Source organism: Streptopelia decaocto (assembly GCF_964273445.1).
Source record: "Streptopelia decaocto genome assembly, chromosome: 1".
Taxonomy (NCBI): domain Eukaryota; kingdom Metazoa; phylum Chordata; class Aves; order Columbiformes; family Columbidae; genus Streptopelia; species Streptopelia decaocto.
The window spans coordinates 194,329,260-194,351,107 of NC_138663.1; the positions used below are offsets into that span (position 1 = coordinate 194,329,260).

The 21,848-nt window shown below is 41.7% G+C and overlaps 1 protein-coding gene across 1 annotated transcript in view; it reads right to left on the reverse strand.

The window, feature by feature from the left end:
• Nucleotides 1–7,933: 7,933 nt before the first annotated feature.
• DDX10 (DEAD-box helicase 10) overlaps nt 7,934–21,848 on the reverse strand; it is a 176,137-nt gene continuing 162,222 nt past the window's right edge. The window contains exon 18 of the mRNA XM_082065078.1: nt 7,934–8,448. Coding sequence (XP_081921204.1) covers nt 8,256–8,448 — 193 coding nt within the window. The 3' untranslated portion in view covers nt 7,934–8,255. The remainder of the gene's footprint in view (nt 8,449–21,848) is intronic.

A 21,848-nucleotide genomic window follows, 5' to 3' on the forward strand; every position in this document is an offset into this window, starting at 1 on the left:
AACACTGAGCTTTGTATTTCCCTAAGTATTTCCCCTCAGCACATGATTTCACAGTTACTTGTTTCTGCAGAAGCCGTGGCTGCTGCAGCGACATACATCAAGTGAGCACGGAATGGATGCTAACATCACTGTAGAGCTAAATAGACAAGCTCATATTTTCACTTATTTGAAAAATACTGCCCCTCTTAATGCTTTATGACTTGACTGACAGAAAGAAAATTTCAGTGTCTGTGCAGGCAGTCAGGAGTAGATGGGGAAAATGATGAATATTTACAATAGAGAGGAGAATATTTAGGTGAGATATTGAATATTACCCACCAGAAATGTGTGAATTGTTGTTAAATGTCTGACACCTTATATTATCACAGAGAAAGTCCTATTTTGAACATTCAAAATAATTCTGAGTAGCTAATGCAATGAAAGAGCTTATATTAAGCACATAGGCCTGCAAAATGGCATAGTTGGTCAATCACACTTGTCAAATAACCAAAGAGGACACAATCGAATTTCAGAACAGACCACATGACTGTGTTGGCACTGGCCACCATGGCAGCCCTGGGGGACAACTACACATACCTGCCCCCATGGCTGCACCCACAGGACAGAACCAGCCACTCTAGATCAGGCAACCGCTGACGGCCAGGAGAGGACACCTCCCTGCAGCCAAACCTACCCAAGCCATCTCTGAGGGGCCCAGCCAGACTTCAGTGGGCAGGAGAAGACAACAGCCACCTCCAACCCCAATGTCTTATCCCTTCCAACTTCTCTCTCCTTGGTGTTTTCTTATTCCTCATCCTGCCAAGGGTCTCCCAGTGCTTTTCTTCTCTACACTGCTGCAGACACCACTGTTGGGGCTGAGGCGCCTTCCCGCTGCCCCCCTTAGCTGAGCAATGCTACTGTCCAGGTGCCGCTGGGTGGGACGGTGGCAGCTGCTCAGCCCCGGGCAGAGGGGTTTGCAGCAGGGTGAAGGGGGACAAGTCCTACACTCCCGTCCTTTGCTTCAACCACATGAAACAGAGGATAGAAATGAGAACCTCAGATACTTAGCAGGGTAAATTGGGGGGGGGCAGGGGAAGGGAAGAAAAAGAAAATTAAAAAAAAAAAAAAGCTTAATGAAGAGGTTTACCCTTTCTTGATTTTATTTAGCAAGTTTCTAGAGGAGAGATGTTCTTTTAGCCACGCAGTTCTGCATCACTAACAGCTTGGTACTGTTTATGCAGAAATTAGGTGCTGAAGAAGCAAATCAGTTTGCAAAAAATGTATCAGCATCCACAAGAAGAAGCAGAAAGAGTAAATGGGCTTAATTAGCCACTAGACAAGGAACTAGATTAGCACATTTTTATATATATTAAGAAATGCAAGCTCTTCATCCTACCGAGTGCACTGTATTCCTTACACTGGAGATCTCATCTTTATGAAAACGACTGTTTGAACAGCTGCGAGGGTCAAGGACCATCTTCCCCGCAGCCACAGAGCAGATGCTGGACAGGAGCACAGCCTGAGGGAAGGCAGCAGTGGAGCCTTCCCCCTGCGCACCCAGTTTCCTCCACATGTTGATCCCTTGTGATCCCCTCCACTGGCTTTCTGCTGGGTGTACGATTAGCAAAATTAATTTATGAAGTTAAAAAAAAAAATTGTCAGTGATGATGAAGGCTTGAAAGAAAACTGGACTGGACACAGCAGGAGTTACCTTGGGGAAAATTCCTAGCACTGTCCAAAATTCACACCTGGAGTCAAATAGTGAATCGTGAAGGTTCAGTCAAGTGTTTCCCTTCAAGCCGGCCCATGGGCTCCAGCCCCTCCATCACCTCATGGCTGCAGAGCACGGCCTGGGGTGCCCAGAGCACCCAAGGAACTTATGGCACGGGGTGTCCACATCAGCGCAGCCTGACACCCAACATGATGGCCATGCTTGTCTTAAAATTTAAGCTCCATAACTCTCATCACCTTGGTCAGAAAGGGCTCCATGGAGGGTTTAAGAGGCTTTTAACCATCTCTCATGTTACTCATGAAAGAAGTTGCCTACAAGTAGAGTAAGGCTTCAGCTTCTGCGTCAGGCTGCCCAGAGCTGGAAGCCAGGTCAGATCTTGCACCAACTCAGACCCAGGGCCAGGCACATTTGCCCACCCATGAGCAGCCCTTTTATTGACACGTCAGAGCATCAATTTGAAGCACATCAGCAAGTTTCTGAGAGCAACTGAGTGTACTGGAATAGACTCACCTCATTGCTGGGGGAAATGATTCACATCAGTATCTGCTTTAAGAAGGGAACACAAAGTTCTATGAAAAACAAAAACAAATTCCAGCCTTTTCCACCAAGGCCAGTTAACATCTCCAAATAAACAAAAATAGTACTTGGGGCAGTGGCATAAAAAACCCATAACCTGCTGAGATGCAATTTGTAGGACCGTTGTGCTGACTAGCAAGCTTAAATTAGTTCCTAAGCTATATTCATTAGCTTTCACTGAGCTCACGGAAGAAAAACAAGTTGTATTTCAGTATAATCAAATGCAGTTGGTGGGAAGGATCACATGAGTGTGGCCACTAAACATACAGATCTGAGGAACCATTACACTTCCTTCTGAAGTGCAGCACAATGTATAGATGATGGACTTGGAAAAAAAACGGGCCAAATTCCATTTCACGTTAAGTGTGATAAACTCAAGCACATCAACACCGGCAACAGCAAGTTAAATTTACAGCCTGTACTTACACACAGCTTTTCCTAACAGGGATAAGCTGTGCATGACAGAGAGGACTTCTGTAGCCCTGGAGAGGCCACAGCCAGGAACATTATCTTCTTCCAGGATCCCATACGTGATTAGGAAAACAATGCTCATTAGTTTCCTCTTAATGCAGCTGAAATCTCAGCACGGCTACTTCTCAACGCAAAAGGATTTTAAAAACTGCTCAACAAAACCAATTTAGTTTAATTAAACTTATCTATATTTTATAGACAAAACACATCTCAGATGATGTGCAAAACTTACAGATAGCATCTACCCAAGAGATTCCACTCCTGGGTAAATCCGCTAGCTGATAGCCCAGTGTAATTTAAGCAATCATTTTTACATGACTGAATCTGATGAATAGTTTTCTTTGCAAAAAATGGTTTCTGGCCAGACATGGACAAAAACAGGCAATAACCAAGGCATTCTTGGAACAGATCAACTCCTCTCTACTGATTTAATCATAGCAATACCTTCTAACAGGCCTGAAAAGAAACGCCTTCTGCATTAGGCTTTCTAATTCGTTGATGTTCTTGACTGACTCATTTGCCTTTGAAGTTTGGTGAGTACTTCATTATAAAAGGGTTCACATGGCATAGACTAAAGCCTTGAGAGCAATTTTTGTGATTTACAAAGATGAAGGCAATGCAATTTTCTGGCATCTAGTTCCACCTTTTAAAGATAAAACTTGCGGATCCTCTGAGAATAAAATATTAATCTGAAAGGATGAGACTAAATTCAGAAGAACTGCAAACAGCGGAGAAGAGAGCAATAAAACAAAGAAATCTAATGAAATATGGTGCAAAAGTGAAGGTAACAGTCTTTACGTACTAAAACTATTGATTGGAAATTGTATTTCTCCTGGAGTTAAGATGTGTTCTGGATCTTCTAGCTTGAAGCACGCTGGGTGCAAGGTTTGGCTACGCTTTGCTCAAGGTCCCTATCAATTTAATAGCAAAAGCAGCTGCTGCACAAGAAAGTGTTACTGTCCTTCAGCTGCCTGTTACCAGCCCTCAGCCCAGTTAGCAAAATGGACAGCGTGAGGATTCATCTGTTTCAGGACAGAACCAACCAGCTTAATATAAGCCTCAGGTTATTAGTCAGAGGAAGGATATGGCTGGGGCTGTGACATGCAGCATAAAAGCAGCAACATCCTGAACCACAGTGGCCATTCCTGCAGCAGCAGCACCTGCCACAGCTCAGCATCCCTCGTAGAGCTCAGCATCCCTGAGACAGCTCAGCATCCCTGCCACAGGGCATACTCAATCTCTCATAGGAAATAAGCATTAATCAGGTCAAACTAGAGAGCAGCGCGATAAGGAAAAATATCCATTTGTAACCTCTACTAAGAGACATTTTCTTCTTGTGTTTTATATCAGTTTTATCATATGTATCCAGGATTACAGGAAACCATGGGGTCGCTTCAGTATCTTCAGATCTTGTGCTATTTTTTATAGTCTGAATTGAATGTTCTCTACCACAGCTCTCTGGTTTTTAATGTTTTGCTTCAGGCATTTCTCTCCCTTTATGAGTCTGGCCAGACAGCAGGACACACCAGTCAGTGCTGTAGCTGGACTCGGTCAGCTGCAGGAGGAATAAGAATTCTTTTTTATTTCTATTCACATAATAAAGAAAAATACCCATTTAAAATGTTAAATATTACTTTGCAACCACTTATGTTAGAGCCTAAATTTGTTATGCTATTCACACAATTTAATGTGCTGCATCAATAAGGTCTTTACAAAGTGAACACCTAACAGAAATTTGTGTGAAGCAGAGGCAGAACAGTATCTTTGCAATGACACATTTTATATGCCTCATGAAAATACTGCAAGCTGGACACATTTAGTAGCTAGCACATTTTCTGTCAGTCTATTTAATTAATCTAAAAACCCCACACTCTTCAATGCTCTCATGACTTTTACCTGACTTCCAGTTTCCATCCGAAAAGAGACTTCAAGCAAATTGTAATAAACTGTCCACTAAACAAATGTCTCTATTATTTTGTGTGCAACAAGGAGAAAATTTGACTCTGAACAAAAGCCCACTGAAATATACCATTATATAAATGCCTAACGTATGTCTTCAGAATTAGATAAAATTTAGTCTTTACGCTATACCCAGCTATAAATCAACACACTGGAGCCACTCCAGCAGCAGCAGGAAATCAACCACTATTAACAGAAAGTGCAAGCGCAAACTAATATGAAAATTCGTGATTTAAAACAAGATTGGAAAATACCACCATACTCAGACCTTGTTACCCCTCCTAAAGCAGTCCCCAGAGGGGACCTTCCCTCCCCCCATGGAGCGCTGCAGCACACAGAGGGGAGCAGAAGCCTGAAGCTCAGCCCAGGGTGCTCCCAGCACCAGACACCTCAGCACCGGCAGGTTGGGGTCCCGCACAGAAGGAGGTTCAGACACCAACTTGGAGGCTGCTCTTGCTAAATCACAAGTGATTTAGTTGTGGGTTCACCTGCACGAAGCCATCAATGCAGTCTTCGATTACAGGCAAGCCAAATGAACTCTGCACTTCCATTTCTCCTGTGTAAAGCTGGGATTACAACACATGTGAAGTACAAGCTTGCAAAAGCTTGGGATTTGTTGTGATGCTACAGCAGCACCTGCCGCACCTGGGACGAGGAGAAAGGGAGGTGCTGGGTGGTGTCCCCAGCTGCCCGTCAGCCCTGGACACACACTCCAGGTCTTTTGGCAGCAGGTTGAGAGGCCCATGAGTGTGAAATGCAAAGGAGCTCCCTGGAAACACCCTTCAGTCAAGTCAATCCTTGCATTTTTGAGATAAATATGTGTGCTTTTCACTTTTCTTTTTCTTACTCCAGAAGCACAGCTAAAAGCAGGGCTGGTGAGGAGCCTCTTAAACCAAATCTACAGCTGTGTGTTCTCTCTGGTACACACAGCAGTTCCCAGTTCTTGGATACACTCATCGCATGAAGCATTTGCCTTAAGCCCCTTCCCTCTACTTTCTCACAAGTCTCTGTTTTTCTGGGAGTCACACTCCAGGTTCACACCGTCCCCTCAAGGACAGCCACATCTAAAGCAGACAGACAAACTTCATAAGGATTTGAGAAGCAATAGCACTACATCAGACAACAAAACTGCATTAGAAACTCCATTATCCCAAAATACAAAAGTAAGGCCACTTGAAGAATTATTTTACACAGCCAATGAAAATAGCATGAGAACAGAAATGCAGTACAATCATTCGAATATACATAATTCAATTTTTTAGTCTTACTGCTCACTGGGTAAGAATATAGAGTGTTTCAAAACAATGGACTCAGTTTCAAAGCAGTAGAGACTTCAAATTGGGTCCATCTTTCTGAAACACCATGTACTTCTCTCACACACATACAAGTGAAAATATCCCAGTAAGAAACAGCAAATCTTTTGGGTTTTTACTTACTTGCCACAACAAACTACATTCAGCATTCTCAGAGCAAAGATCTGAGTTGAGAGACATCAAGTGATGCACAAGACAAGTGATCACCATGAAGTACACAATGAATCTATAAATATCTCAGAATAAGATGTATGCAGCACTGGATGTATTTCCACCTACATGCAGCTCATATTTGAACAGCTTTGGGGCTCCTTGCCCCCACGCTCACCACCTCCCTCCGCGACCGCAGGAGCAGCACCTCTGCCAGCCCAGCACACAGGCATTTGTTGACACCGCTCTCGCATTCACCACAGCCATTCACACGATGGAGCCTCAGCACAGCCACAGCAGCATCACGGCAGATCCTTCTTCATTAGCAGGTTCAGCAGCAATACTATTCCCAGATCACGGTATTTTCCAGGCCAACTGTGGCACCACAGACTACACACCACTGCGCATCAGCTGCCAAGCAGGTCCCATCTTTCATGTTTAGCTGTTGGTGAAACTCGGTCATTTCTTCTCGTTCCACGTTGTCAGGAAGGAGCAGATGGCAGATGTGCTCTGCCTATAATATTGTTTTTATGATACCCTGCCTGCTGGCAGAACAGCAGAAGCAACATTTGGAGACAAGAATTTGCAGTATATTTCAGTTTTGGGTAACAGCTAAAAGACACCATAGGGTGCAGGGAGAGGAAGAAAGGCTCATACTGGTGTTGATAGACTTCTGTAACAAAAGAAACCAAAAGGAAAAACTGATCCTGAAAAAAAAAAAAAGGAGTATCTACTTAAAAGGTGAAAAGGGGAAAGCCCTCAGGCATTTGTACATACTCACTGTTTTACTCTGTATTTTGCGGTGTAAACGCCACTAAAGACATGAGTTTGCTGAAAACAGACAGTCATCACTTTACATGGCTGTTTGCTGTGACAAAACTTGGCTCCGCAAACACTGGATTTTCCTCCTCTCCTTTGTTTTCTCGCACAGCAGCCTTCCCTTTGCCTATGTCATTGCAGAAACGTGTAAAACTCTCAGCAGTTCTCATCATTCTCCACGTTGTCTGGCAGGGTTTACCGCACTTTCTTCTGAAGGATGTGCCAATATTCTTGAGGGGGTAGTCAAGCAAATTTGGCTCATAGCTGGCATTTGAGTGCAAGCAAGAGAAGAAAATCTGCTTCACTAAGAATATGGTATTGTATTTTGTTCTGCTTCAGAGAGAATGCCTTCTTCTTCCCTTCCCGGTAAAGGACTCGTGTAGCATTATGTCTTGTTGCTGTTCATCAAGGTGCAGCAGGTCTGGGTAAGCATGCACAAAATCTGCAACAATCACCCAGTTTGATAGGATGAAACTTGAAAACATTTTTCTTCATTATATTGTGTCATAACAACAACAACAACAAAGTAGCTCACTTCCAGTTTTACGTCTGCCACAAAATCTACCTTTTAACCAATTGTGTCTGGCAGCGTTATGCTCTCCACCTTTTTGAGGTACCACTGTGTTCTCATTCATATGAGATTCAAATGGAAGATTCAGTTTTAGCTTCTAAAAGAGGTTTCCTGAATTGGCTAACACCAGTGACAGAATCCTAACAGAAATTATAACTGGAGGATAAATAAATGCTGTTATAACAATACTGAAAGAAACACCGTAAGTTTACACCAAGGCTTCAGAAATTTTTATTAAAATATTTTTAAAATATGTGAAAAAATGTATTTTAAGCAATATGACTTAAGCTGCCAACAGTATTTCTTCTTGAATAATTTTAGTACACATTTATCTTCTAAAATAACAAACCTGACACAGTCAAGAAAGGAGCACCTGGTTTTTATTTAAAGCAAGATTAAAATAAAAAATGGTAATTGCTTCAAAACTTGGAGATTTTAAATTATGAACATGTTACTGCAAAATGACATCTGGGGATTTAGGTTGGAAAGTTCATTTAGAGAGCCTTATAAATCAAACTAAATCCTGTCTATAATCCATGAGCCAATCTAAGGCAATCCCGCTGCACATGGAACTCATTTATCTACGTCCACTGGCAACCAGCTGCCCAGATGCCAAATTAATTTTGTGTAGACTGCTGACAAAATTGTGGAGATGTCCCAGAAAAGAAAACGTGTAGGAAAATAATTAGCTGTGACTGTTGAGCAGATGTAGTACAAGCTCTTCATCCTCTGCCAGAGAAAGCCCAGTATCTAATGGCAAACAGGGCTCCTCCTCTTGGCTGAATTTCACCTTCTTTCTTTTTGGTGGCATTTCTTCTGCTGCCGCGCTATTGCCGCTATAGTTTCTTTTCTTTCTTCCACTCTCCTCCTCAAATTCACTGCAAAACCAAATCAATTAGTCTTTTTAACAACTGTGGTAATCAATATCATCATGTAATCAAAGAATTCATTTTAAACAAGGCAAATTCATGTCAAGATAAGAGCAAACAAAATTACAATTCAGAAGGGTGAAGCAATAGAAGCCGACGAACTCTGAATGTCTAAATTAGAACTGCTTCCAGGCCGAGCTGCTGGTGGTTGTTCTGCTGTCTTAATTGATTACAGTATATCAGGATATCGCTATCAGTCTTACCCAATATTTGCTGCCTTGTAGAGTGACAGACAACTTGACAAAACTGATTTAGTGATGTGTCAGTGGACCTCGACATGCACTCAAGATCTTCACTAAAATAAATATGTGACGAAAATAGAAGTATGAGAACTGTCATTTCATTAGCAAATCCTACACTTAATAGAGTTTTGATTTGAGTCCATCTCATTCAAGCTGCTCTTTTCCCTTCTTTCAGAAGCTTTCCTTGGAAGCTCTTAACCAGCTCTTTGCCATAAAAGGAAGAGGAAAAACCCAAACCCAGTTATTTTCCCTGGTGAATTCCTATTTCTTCTGCTGCTTTTCTTAAGACCTGAATGAAATACCTTTTGCAGCCTTCGATCTGGACAAAACCACCTTGTAACTGTTCTAATACTTTGACTTTTATCACATTGCCACATGACAGAAACAGGAGGAAAGCCCAAGTTCCCATTTATCTTCATGCAGCTTTTGTCCATAACAGAAAATTTGCTATAAATCATTTTATCTAAGATAAAAATAATCTAACAAAATCTGTTCTAAAATATAACATCCATGCACCAGGTTACAGAGAGCTGGTTGTCCTATGCTGTAGGGTAGAACTTATAGCGAAGAGAAGCAGAATGCAAACCCTCAAACCCCAAACCATTCTCTCCAAACAAGATAACCGAAATGAAATGGCACTCTCAGTTTTTCATGTGAATATTTTAAATAATATAACAAAAATAAAAATGGAACTTCAAAGACTGAGTTCAGACTTTTGTAAAATAGATGGTTAAATTCAGATTTTCGATTAAAATTCAGCAAATTTATACTCAGAAAATTTAATCTACTTAAAAAAAAAGTTTCAGCAAGATTTTTTTAATTGCCTTATTTTTTACAATTGTTTAAGTGTAAATGTAACATTTGTGAAATGTCTCATTCAGAAGTACCATTTACAGATTTAACAATTAGAAATAGCAGTTACAGCAGATAGCTTTAATTGAGAATACCGTCCCTTGCACCAATACAGCCCAGGAACCCAATTCAAACCACCTTCTCCCCACCTTGTTTTTTCATTAACAGGACTAGTTACCACAGAATCACAGAATGTCAGGGATTGGAAGGGACCTCGAGAGATCATCCAGTCCAATCCCCCTGCTGGAGCAGGAACACCCAGATGAGGTTACACAGGAAGGTGTCCAGGCGGGTTTTGAATGTCTCCAGAAAAGGAGACTCCACAACCCCCCTGGGCAGCCTGTTCCAGTGTCTGTCACCCTCACTGAGAAGTTTCTTCTCAAATTTAAGTGGAACCTCCTGTGTTCCAGCTTGTATCCATTGCCCCTTGTCCTATCATTGGTTGTCACCAAGAAGAGCCTGGCTCCATCCTCATGACACTCACCCTTTATATATTTGTAAACATTAATGAGGTCACCCCTCAGTCTCCTCCAAGCTCAAGAGTCTGTGAAAACGCTGTGATTCTGTGAGACGCTGGTTTCACCTCTCACTGGAGACATTAACCCCAAAGCAGGGCAGTGGTCAGGAAGTTCTCCAACGCTCTCTCAGCGGGACTGGCCACACAACAACTCCTCCTGCTCCTGGCTCCTAACGCTGCTTTCTGACTGCCCCTCCACGGAGAGGAAGGAGCACCCCAAGATCTGATGGCCTTGCACTGGACTGCAGACCTGTCACCTGCCTCCCTTTCCTGTCCATCCCGCCTTCCAGAGAACAACGGGGCCACCTCCTGCCTACTTGTTACAGCACAAAGAGAGGGAAATCCTGTGGGAAACACCTGACATTCCCACAACTAAAACAAACACAATATCCCACCTCTGTGTTGTCCTTCCCTGTCTATCCAAAAGAAATAGCACAAAGCAACCTGATTTAGCGAGAGACGTCCCAGTCCGTGGCAGCAGAGTCAGACTAGATGATCTTTTCCAACCCAAATCTTTCTATGATTCCACAAACAGCTAAAAATTGGGACATTTCAAGGGATACAGCAGCTTTGCTGGCTTTAGCTGCTATTTGCATGGGGGTGGCTTTTCAGTGCTTGTTACCAATGTTTATTTTATTCCTTTTCTGGGGAAAGGACTCTCTATTTGTCTCTGTACTGCTTAAGATATTCCATAAATGCTGAAGCTATACTGACAGTATATGAAAATACTCTGAAGCATGACGACTTCACACCTTTCCAAGTGCCAGTGTGGGTTTGGGCTGGAGTTTCATAGTGTTGGCTTCGATCAGGACAGAGTATAGGGGTTCACTTTAAAAGTGTTAAGGCTGAACCCTCATTAAGTAAAAGCATTTTAACTTGTTTGCAAAAAAGCCAATTATTTCCATCATTTGAATGGACTCCGAAGCCTGGTTTGCATTCATAATTGACTAATGCTTAATTTAGGACATCAGTTCAAAACATCTTAGCAATTAAAACAATGCAGAAATCTCACAAGTGATGAAATATCAAACTTTAAATACCAAATATGATACTCATTTTTGGAATTTCAGAGGCCCATAGACCTAGACGACTGTAAGGCATAACATTTAAATATAAAGCACATTCAGAAGAAACTGTGAGATTCCTAACTTTTTCCACACACAAGAGCACATCACCATAATTACAATTACTCTTCATCACAGACTTTGTGGGAAGACTCTGCTGAGTCAAGCTGTTTCTTATTATTAGCAAGGGACTGTGGTGCTCAGTTAGTAGTACATACTAAAGGTATATGTTAGCAGGTGAGTTTTCACACTAATTTGACCCCTACTGGGCTGTAAGCTGGAGAGGTGAATACAGAGGAATGTGAAACACAGGAAGCAGCAGCAAAGCCACCAAGCAAGGAAGAGCCAAAGGCTTGTGTTTTCATGATGTACAAAAAGTAAAAACAAAACAGTATTTGATAAAGTCAACTTAGGAAGGAAAGCAAAGAGTCATGTAGAACATGTGGATAAGACCTTCATAATTTTGAGGTGCAGAGAGCAGACAGACAGTGCTTGTCTATTGAATGGTTTGGGTTGGAAGAGACCTTTAAAGATGAGTTGGTCCAACCTCCAACCCTGCTCCTGCAGGCTGGGTTTTTGCCAGCAGTGGTCTGGGTGGTGCGGAGAGGGGCTGTACTACTATGCAGGAGCAGTCAGAGGTGTGGCTTTTACAAAGAGTGAAAGTGGCAATTTTAAAAGGAAGCTGGAAAATCACCAGAAGAGATGTCTGGCATCATGATGCCAAGGAGTATCCCATACTCCCTCTGAGTGCTTCTCCTTGGCTGTTTGGACAGAAAGCTCCTGAGCGGAGATGTGACAGGTGTAGTTCTAAGGGGCACAGGTATAAGGCCTGAGTGTGTGAAAGCAGCTCTACGGGGATGACTTCTGTACTTACGGTCAAATTAATTCCTCCTGGGTCTCCATTGACCAAAGGCCTGTCAGTCCACCCTGCAGAGCCAACCTTTTGATCCTTGGTCAGTTCCCATGGACATAAATGGCCCTTTATTCCTCACAAACACACAAACTGATGCACTACCAGCTGGTGTCCACAAATAGCCAAAACAAAATGGAGTTATTCTAAAGTGTACTATTTTCTAACAGAACAACACAGTTAGACAGCAACCCCACAATTCAGATCCAAACCAAAGCCAGTGCGCCTTTTCTTCTTCTATTTATATAACACTTAGAAAGCAGCATGTGCAGTTGGATTACAATTCCCTTCTTTTACCATCTGGTGCAATTTAGCTGTTTAGCTGCCTGAACGACCCACGAGGTCTGAAGCTGCCTGATGGAAGGATTTACTGGGATGGGCTGTGTTTGCACAGAGGAGGAGGTGCTCACAGCCGCCTTACCAACAGGCACAGGCATTTCTGTGCTCACCGTTTGCGCAGCTGTAACAACAAAGGGAGATACTATCATTTGATAGGTAATGTTTATTACTCAAACACTAAAGCACAGTTTATGAATCCTGTCCCTTAAATAAATGCCAGAATATACAAATGGCATTGGGAAAACAGGGGATCTAACTATGACCCTGACAGCTATACACCAAGAAACTCTAACTACTAAACATCATCTCAAAAGGGTGTTTTGAGGTGATACCAGGAAAAAAAATAGAAATCTTTTAATTGTTAGTATTTAACTCACTTCTGGGCTTCAAGGTATGTCTTGACAAGCTGTAAAGTTTAGATTTTAAGTGCTTGAGATTCAGCCATTTGAAATCTGTGGCCATGCAGCCTAGTTGCTGTTGTTTAAACAACATGGTTCTGTGAGATCTCTAGACAGGCTCTGCTTCAGTTCACATTTATCAGGGCTTGCTTTGGAGCCCAGGTTTACCAGCACTGCTGGAAACAATCTGCCCTCGCTGCTGATCTGCAGGCCATAAGTCAAGTTTCCAAGCTGCGATAGCACATACGAGCTCTTTCTCCAAAACGTGTACAGGAATAATGAATGAATCTGCTAATAAAATACAGTTCAGAAAAGTTAGGAATAATTTATCCCATAAATATTGGCATTTTACTAATCAAACATGTTGTGCCACAAGCCTTCTTCCACATAATAAATTTTAATTCACAAGGCCATGGCAGCAATCCTAATGAAGATTAATTACTGCAGTCCCTTCCATGAAGCCCAGTGTAGCTTCTTTCTTACTTGCTGTCAGAAAGCTACAGCACATAGAAATGGTAATGAAAATATATTGTATTGTGTTATTTCCCTTACTGGCCATTCCACTGATGTAAATCAAAACAGCTCTAAAACTAGATTTATAAAACACAACTGCAAGAAAAAGGATGAATAATCTACTTGTAATGAGATACCAGTGTAATAGTACTAAAAGCAAAGGACAAATCTGTCTTGGAGCTGAAGTACAATAATCTGGAAGAAGAAAAAAAAATGTAAATGGAAAACAGACCAGCAAGAGAGTATGCTTAATATTGCTTACTATTGCACGGGAAGTATACAGAAGATTTGATGGGAAAAAGCACCCAAACCAATCATCTGCTTTGAGGTCACCAGTACTTCCTAAAGTGCGGGGATGTCAAACTCATTTTCACCGGGGACCACATCAGCCTCACGGTTGCCTTCAAAGGGCCAAAGGAAAAATGTAGGAGTAGTTACATTTATACCATCCTAAAATTACCTTTGGCCCTTTGAAGGCAACCGTGAGGCTGATGTGGTCCCCGGTGAAAATGAGTTTGACATCCCTGCTCTAGTAGACAAATGGCAGTGGACTCAAATCAGGTGTCTAAGCCTGTAACAGCACTTCCCTTCCCTGTTCCTTTTACAGACATTGCTGACCATAAAGCAGCCATACCTGACACAGTCCTGGACCACTGGAGTTGCTGTTCAGCATATTTGGGACAATTTTAGCTTATCTTTATACACCAGTCTGAAAACTGAAATAATTCAGAGGCTGATTCTCAAGCGGATCGAGTATCACTGGTCTGGGTTGAAACAGCTTCAGCTGGATGTGACCATGGCTTCAATGAAACCATTCTGATTTGCTCTATGTCCCTCTGTCTGAGGTTTAACCTTCCCTTCAATGTGCAGCTGCTTTTGGAGATGCTGCCAACCACCTCCCCAGCCCTCCCACCTATTCCCTCCTCCTCAGCTTCATCTGGCACTGATGCACTTTAAATCCGTTCCTCTCCTTTTCTTTTGTGTGACCACTGTCATCCTCCAGGTGTTGAAAGTCAATTTCTGAACTGCAGAGTTTCAGTAAATACTCATTCCATTTCACCTTCATTAATGCAGACACTTGCTGATGACATACGGAATTTGCTGTGGCTTCTTTGGTTTTGTGTGGGATGTTGGGTTGTTGTTGTTGTGTGGCAGGGTTTTTTGGTTTGGTTGGTTGGTTTGGTTTTTTTTGTTGTTTTGTTGTTTGGGGTTTTTTTAAAGGTAATTTCTGTAGCTGTCAAGTTTACAGGAAGCACAGGAAAGATCTAGTCTGACCTGCAGAACTTAGGTTACCACATTTCACTAGGAAATTCTACCACCACGTCCATTATAGATAGTGAACTAGAGTACAACTATTATAAGGACTTTCATGGCATAAGAATTTCACATCTCTACCAATAGCAATCCTATGTCTCAATGTCCAGTTTTGCAGCTGAACACCATGATCAAGCTCTTAAACAGAGACCTTTTACAGTGTCTGTCTTATGGTGCTTTTCTGGGCACCATGACATTAAGTTCTGGCCATCACAAAGTCACTGATGTGACCCGAATAACACACGTTAAAGGGAGCGCCATGACTAGCAGATGAATCATCTCAACAGACAATGTAATGTCAACCATATCAAGAATCACATAAAACTTAGCAGGTCAACATCAGCATCCTGGTATAAAAAGAAGGTACAAAAAACCTGCAATTTGCCTATAGTTTTCATAAATACAGGAAGGTACTCAACCAAGCAGTTCCAACTGCTGACTTGCACGCCTGTCAGCTGATGACCAGCCATAAAATCTCGAACAAAACAGGACCAGAACTAAGACATTTCTCCTTTCCCCTCATGTCCAAGATCTTTTCCGTGCTGATCTAAGAGTTAATGCAATCAGTCGCACCTATTAAAAATTTAAAGAAGGTAATGATGAGGTCAATTGTAACTTTGTTCTTCCTCAACATTTTTCTTTGAAGAGGTTGAGGGATTAGAAATATCAGAAACTCAATTTGACTGCAAAATGAATATTTAAGAAATCCAACTGCTTTTCTTCCACCCTATTCAATATACTTAGATTTTTCACCTCATTAACAATTTACATTGATAGCCTTAAACCAAATATGATGAATGTTGCCAGATATACAAAAATTAATCTCATATTACATGCTTGGAGTCATTAATTACTCTGCTTGTAGAGGTATGGCTGGAAGGGAATTTTATTCAAAGGCAAATTTAACTCATGATTTCTTACAGCTCCCCCAATTAAAAAAAAATGCTGAGGGGGAGGGAGAAAATATTATTTTTGACTTCTTAAACTATGGACAGATGGTCTATTTTTAAAGACTGTTGAAGGGAGATACCCTAGGTCTCACATGCTTGCTTTGCATTATTCCTTTTAGAAGCATTTTTCCCCTTAAAGTAAGTAGCAGCTAGTGTAGCCCAATGTATTTCTATTTTAATCCAACATTTTGAGCAAAATCACCGAATTCTGTAAATATAAAACAGAAGAGTTGTATTTTCTCTCAAAGCCTAATTTCACTGTGTGCTGCTCTCAACTGATTTGTCTTTGTTAAAATCATTAGGTCAATATTTCCCAAGAGCAGCTCATCATGCACACTCATCAGGGACAGCTCTAAGAGAGGTGCACGAGGCATGCTGATGTAACAGAAACTCCTCCTTCCCACTGGCAGCAAGATTTCTTGCCTGTTCTCATGTTTCATCTTCTTAACCCAGCAGACCTCCATCATCCTCCGTCCTTCTTTCATGCATATATCCCCTCCACTTCTTTTCTTCCTCATGCAAAATCACTACCACTTCCCCATGGCCTTATGCTTGCCAGCAGCCTCTTCAGCTACCACATCCCTTCACCCATAGGCTTATCGGTCATTCAAATTCTCTTGCTTTTATTGATTTCCTCTTTTTCCAAACCTTAATTAATTTCCTTCACTGCATCTTCCTCTTCCAGTTGTATTTCTGCTTCCAAATAAGCCTCCTATGTGGTGCTCAGAGCATCTCACAAGTCTCCAGACATACCTACACTGAGCCTCAAAGCTGACTTCAGAGCCTAGAAAACAGACCACTACATTTTTCACCCACACACCTAACAGAAATGTAGCATCATCAGCACTGCCTACTGGAAACAGTCCTTAACCTGCCCTACTGCACCAAAATACACTGGGACATTGCCCAGAAGAGCTCTAGTTGGCACCATCCAAAGTCACAGCACTTGTGGACAATACGGACAATCATGGGCTGGTACTTAAGTCCAGACCCTGGCCAAAGCTGTTCAGCCTGTAAAGTCATGACTGATGCTCCCTCGGCAGGCCCAAGCCAGCATGGGATTAACCACCACATGCTGTGCTGCACCATCCATGGCCTCAATTCTGACACGGTCCTTTCATGCACTCCTAGAAATATAATTTTGTCCAGGACCCTGTCAACTTCCAAATCTATCAATCGGCATGTTACTGCCCAATGCTCTTGCCCTCACGAGCACCCCAGTTTTTCACTCTCCTCTTCCTTTTGCACGCCTGCCTCAGCTGTTCTCACCTCTCACTGCAATTTAATTACTACCCTTAGCAGTGACTGGCAAAGCCACTCCTGGCCTGTCCCCGGCTATAACAATACAACAGCACTGTCTCTGCTTCTGGAAATTGCTGCTGATAATCAATTCCAAATAGTGGTCTTTGACATTGCAGGTACTACTTTTCCCATCGAAGCAATACCTAAGCTGATGTGGCCTCTTCTAGAAGGCTCTGAATGTCAGGTCTAGCTAGCTGTTTGAAACTGCTCTCTGGTTCCTTGTTAACTCACATTTAGCCTAAATGCTGGAGAAGAACTTGAAGCAATTTGACTCACTTTCCAAATGTTGGTCTTCTTGCCTTCTTCACAAAGGCAGAATGTATTACCCATCGCCCTAGTCCTCCAGCAAACACAGAGAAGACTGAAAAGCAGGAAAGTATTCAGTCCTACTGTGTATAGATGGAAAAATGAACAAAAGCCTTTAAAAATCCCCTTGGAGGAAGTTAAGGACCTTTCCTATTATTAAAAAAGTCAATCAAAAGTCATAGCAAACAACAGAGACCAGTACTGTGTCCTGAAGTTGACAGAGGCTGGTTCTGAAGCTCGTGGTGATGGCAGTTCTCGAGACACATTTGTTACCCCAAAAGTGTCCTGCTACCCGCCAGGAAACACTGAAATCCCCAAACTGATACCAGAAACTGACCCAGACAGATTATAACCCCCAGAGCACTAAATGGGCATTACAGATTTACACAAACATTTTACTTAAGGAAGCAAAACCAAATCGCAACTTTGTAGTCATAAAATGAATACAAAAATATGTAACTGTGTATGTCAGCAGGGTTTGCATGGCAAGAATGCGCCAATACTGCATGTGAAAATCATAACAAAATTTGTGTTTTAAGAGTTTATTTGCAAGATCACCTTTTAAAGAACCAAATAATGTTGAGATTTTAAATGGCCATCAAGTACATTTTCAAACATATAGATCTTAAATCCATGTATGATCTTAAAAAAATTATAATACAAAATGTGTTTTATTTGATGAGCCTTGGTGTCTCCAATTTAAAATGTGAAATACGATTTTTAGACAGATTAGCTTCCATGCATGACTAAGTTCCTAAGACCAAATAAAGCCCAGCCTTCCAAATAAATGTTCCTTTGCCAGGCTCAAGGCAAAATCCATCATTAAAAAAAAAAAAGAAAAATTTCATTGCTAGAACCCTCCTTGATTGTAAATTATATTTCAAATACATTGTTACAATGTGGATGGCAGCGGACCATGGAAAATGTTCTTACTTTGCACTGTGTTCTAAAGTCACCTCCAAACATAGTCCAAACACCACATTTAAAGTACATTTAGTAAATTAAAACCTGACGAGCCTTAATACATGGCAGAAAAAAAATCCCTATCTCAACTCCAATTGAATCATGTATGCAGAGTGTATTTTTTGTGCTCAGTTACTCTCTTCAGCCCAAACTACATTCAAGACAAATCACCTTGGGATCACTGAAATACTGTAGACATCAAAGTTCCAAGAAAATAGTCCCTGAAAAAGTAACTCAATTAAGGACAAGCTCAATAAAATGGAAAACCAAAAAGGATTAACCTGTGTCTTCCAGGTATTCAATTTACATGTGTAAATCTGGCATACTGAAAACAAGAAAAAGTTTTAGTCAGAAATTATTAGTACATTCCTGGTTTCCTTTTTTGTATTTTCTTTCTTTTCCAACCTAGTTCCCAGGAAGGGGAAATGACCAAGGCCTTAGGCCTTCTTTGAGTCCCAGCTCTCCCTGAGAGCAGACACTGACTCTGGGGAGCCAGATCAGCCACTGATTCCAAATAAATCTTCATGGATTAGCACTGCCAAAAATCTGTCCATCTCTGTCAATTTTTATGCTTAAAGCTTAGCTAATCTGGAGTCTAGCTGACATCTTTGGGGAAAAGATCAATACGAGAAGTGATGTATGAATACATATAAAAAGACAAAAGTGATCTCCCCGAGATAAATGGTAACTTAAGGATACTGGAAGTAAACTAGACAAAATTCCCAATTTTAAACTGACTGACCCCGTAACATTTTTAAAATACTTCTTAAGTAGTTATGCTACAAAACATTGTACTGAAAAGATAACTAAGCCTAGGTAAGGCTAGAAGTTGAAATAATGCGAAATCTTGTTTAAGAAATGCAGCACTAAGCCACTACCTTTTTCCTACATGAAACAGGCAACAGTTTAGCAGTAATCAGGAAATGCCTGAGGTAATTAAACATTTAATAGGTAGTGTTGTATCACTAGGTTTCCTCCACTGGGCTGCTGCTAACTCCTTCCCACCAGCTCAGTTGTCCATTAGCTTAATGGATTCCAGGAATCTGCCCCTTCAGCAGCAACGTGCACACCAATAAACCAGGGCAAGGGTTGCTCAGTGTCCAAGCACCTACCAAAGCTTTACTTTAGACTTTCTCAGTAAACTCAGTTTTACTCTTTCCAAGAAAAAAAATAACAATAACTATCAGGATTCCCTCTCTACTTTGGTACCTGTGGCAACACATTACTCCAGAAGACAGCTCAGAATTTGATCTCAAAGGCAAAATGACAGAACCACCACTGCTCTGGTCCCCAGTGGAGAAGTGTTAGTATCTTGAAATACTTCTCTTGGAACCTTTGCTGTTGTCCTATGTAAATGCAGAATTGCTAAATACACTTTTCTATTGGTCCTTGCCTCATAGCTAATATTAGGCCAAAGATGGCCCTTCCCAACAAAATGGAGTTTTACAGGATAATCTAGCTGCCTTATATCCAGGTTTTACTTATCAGATTCTCATATACTAAAAATACAGTATTAACCATATTACTGATGTTACCTGACGAAGCTGAGAAAAAAGTTTCATCACATTAACCTGGTTTCACTCCAAGCAATATACAAATACCACCAGAGGATGCATTGATCAAAAATAGATAGATATATTTCAAGTCTAGTAACATGTGAAAAGCAACCTACAAATCCTCTTATACAGCCCTCTCCAATAAATACTGAATCCAAACTTCATTAAAGATAACTTCTTTAAAAATTATGCTGCTTCCTCCAACAAAAGCAGATGGGCAGTCAAGTGGTCATAAATACAGAAGGAAATGGAAGAATTTTGTTTCAAGAATGATGGGTCTCATTTTCTACTTGTTTTTAGAAAGATGTATTCATGTAGTACATGGCTTTTTCATTCATTTTACATGGAGTGGAGACACAATCAGCTTAGGAGAGTGAAAAACCAGAAGCAACTAGAATTGACTTCCAGTTACGCTTTTCCTCCCACTTGCACGAAGCAGCAGCAATTTACTACTGCTCAGAAAATGCAATGTCTTTCTCCCACCCTTGTCAGTTCTACTGACCAAGACATTGGTCAACGGGCTACAGGGAACATGGTCACCAGCTTTTTTTTATTTTTTTAAGGGTATCCAGTCCTTAAATCCATGTCCCCACGCCCAGTCCTACATACTGCTCCCACAACATGCAGTGACACAGGGCCAGGGACACTCTAGCCATGAGGATTTAGCTGATTCAGATGTGAAAAGCAAAGGATTTATGAATCTAATCATCTAGAAGAGAGCAAAATAAAGGTTTATACTCCTATGCAAGTGTCAAGATCATATTTCTGAATCTGTTACACAAGAGGCTGTTCATCAGAAACACACAGATGGACTTCTTATTGCAGTGAAGCCGATGACAAAAACGACACACGACTTCATGCAGTATCGCTGCTTCTTCCTGCAGCATGTGCTGAAGGAATATGTTGCCATTATCTACAGATCCTCATCTATTAAACTACAAGAAACAAAATCTTCTGGTTTATATAATTTAAAACACTTTTAAACTAAGAAGAAAAGATTAACATTTCTAATTTTATTATATATTTACTTCTAACTCAGATTCCACTTAATTTGTAGTGTGAAAGAGTCTGAGCGACACTGAATCAGAAAACTCAGCAAGTTTCACTGAGCACAAATTTATTTAATATAGCACAGGTACAAAGAGCTCATCCAAATCCTTGAACATCTTTTCTTTCGAACAAAACCTATAATGTGACAGTAAAGAAATGTATTTCTGAAACTGTATTGAGTTTGCATGGCAAGGTTTCGGTAGCAGGTGGACTACAGGGGTGGCTTTCTGTGAGCAGCTGCTAGAAGCTTCCCCTATATCTGACAGAGCCAAATGTCAGCTGACTCCAAGACGGACCCACTAAGCTCATCAGCGATGGTGGTAGCACCTCTGGGATAACATATTTAAGAAGGGGGAAAAAAATTGTGCAACAGCAGTTGGGGGAGAGGAGTGAGAATATGAGAGAAACAGCCCTGCAGACACCAGGTCAGCAAAGGAGAAGGGCAGGAGATGCTCCAGGCACCAGAGCAGAGTTTCCCCTGCAGCCCCTGGTGCAGACCATGGTGAGGCCACCTGTCCACTGCAGCCCATGGAGGTCCCATGGTGGAGCAGGAGGACCCCCACACCAGAGCAGGTGGAAGCCCAAAGGAGGCTCTGACCTCATGGAAAGAGCACGCTTGAGAAGGCTCCTGGCAGGACCTGTGACCCCATGGAGAGAGAACCCCAGGCTGGAGCAGGTTTTCTGGCAAGAGTTGTGACCCCATGGGTGACCCAGGCTGGAGCAGTCTGTTCCTGAAGGACTGCACCCTGTGGAAGGGACCCAGGCTGGAGCAGTCCATGAAGAACTGAAGCCTGTGGGAAGGACCCACGTTTGAGAAGTTCATGGAGACTGTCTCCCATGGGAGGGACCCCACGCTGGAGCAGGGGAGGAGCAGCAGAAACAACCCGTGATGATCTGACCACAACCCCCATTCTCTGCCGCTCTGTGCCACTGGTGGGGAGGATTTAGAAAGAAAACAGGAGTGAAGTTGTGCCCAGGAAGAAAGGGGGGTCAGGAGAAGGCATTTTAAGATCTGTTTTTATTTTCTCATTACCCTACTCTGATTTGATTGGCAATAAGAAAATTAATTTTCC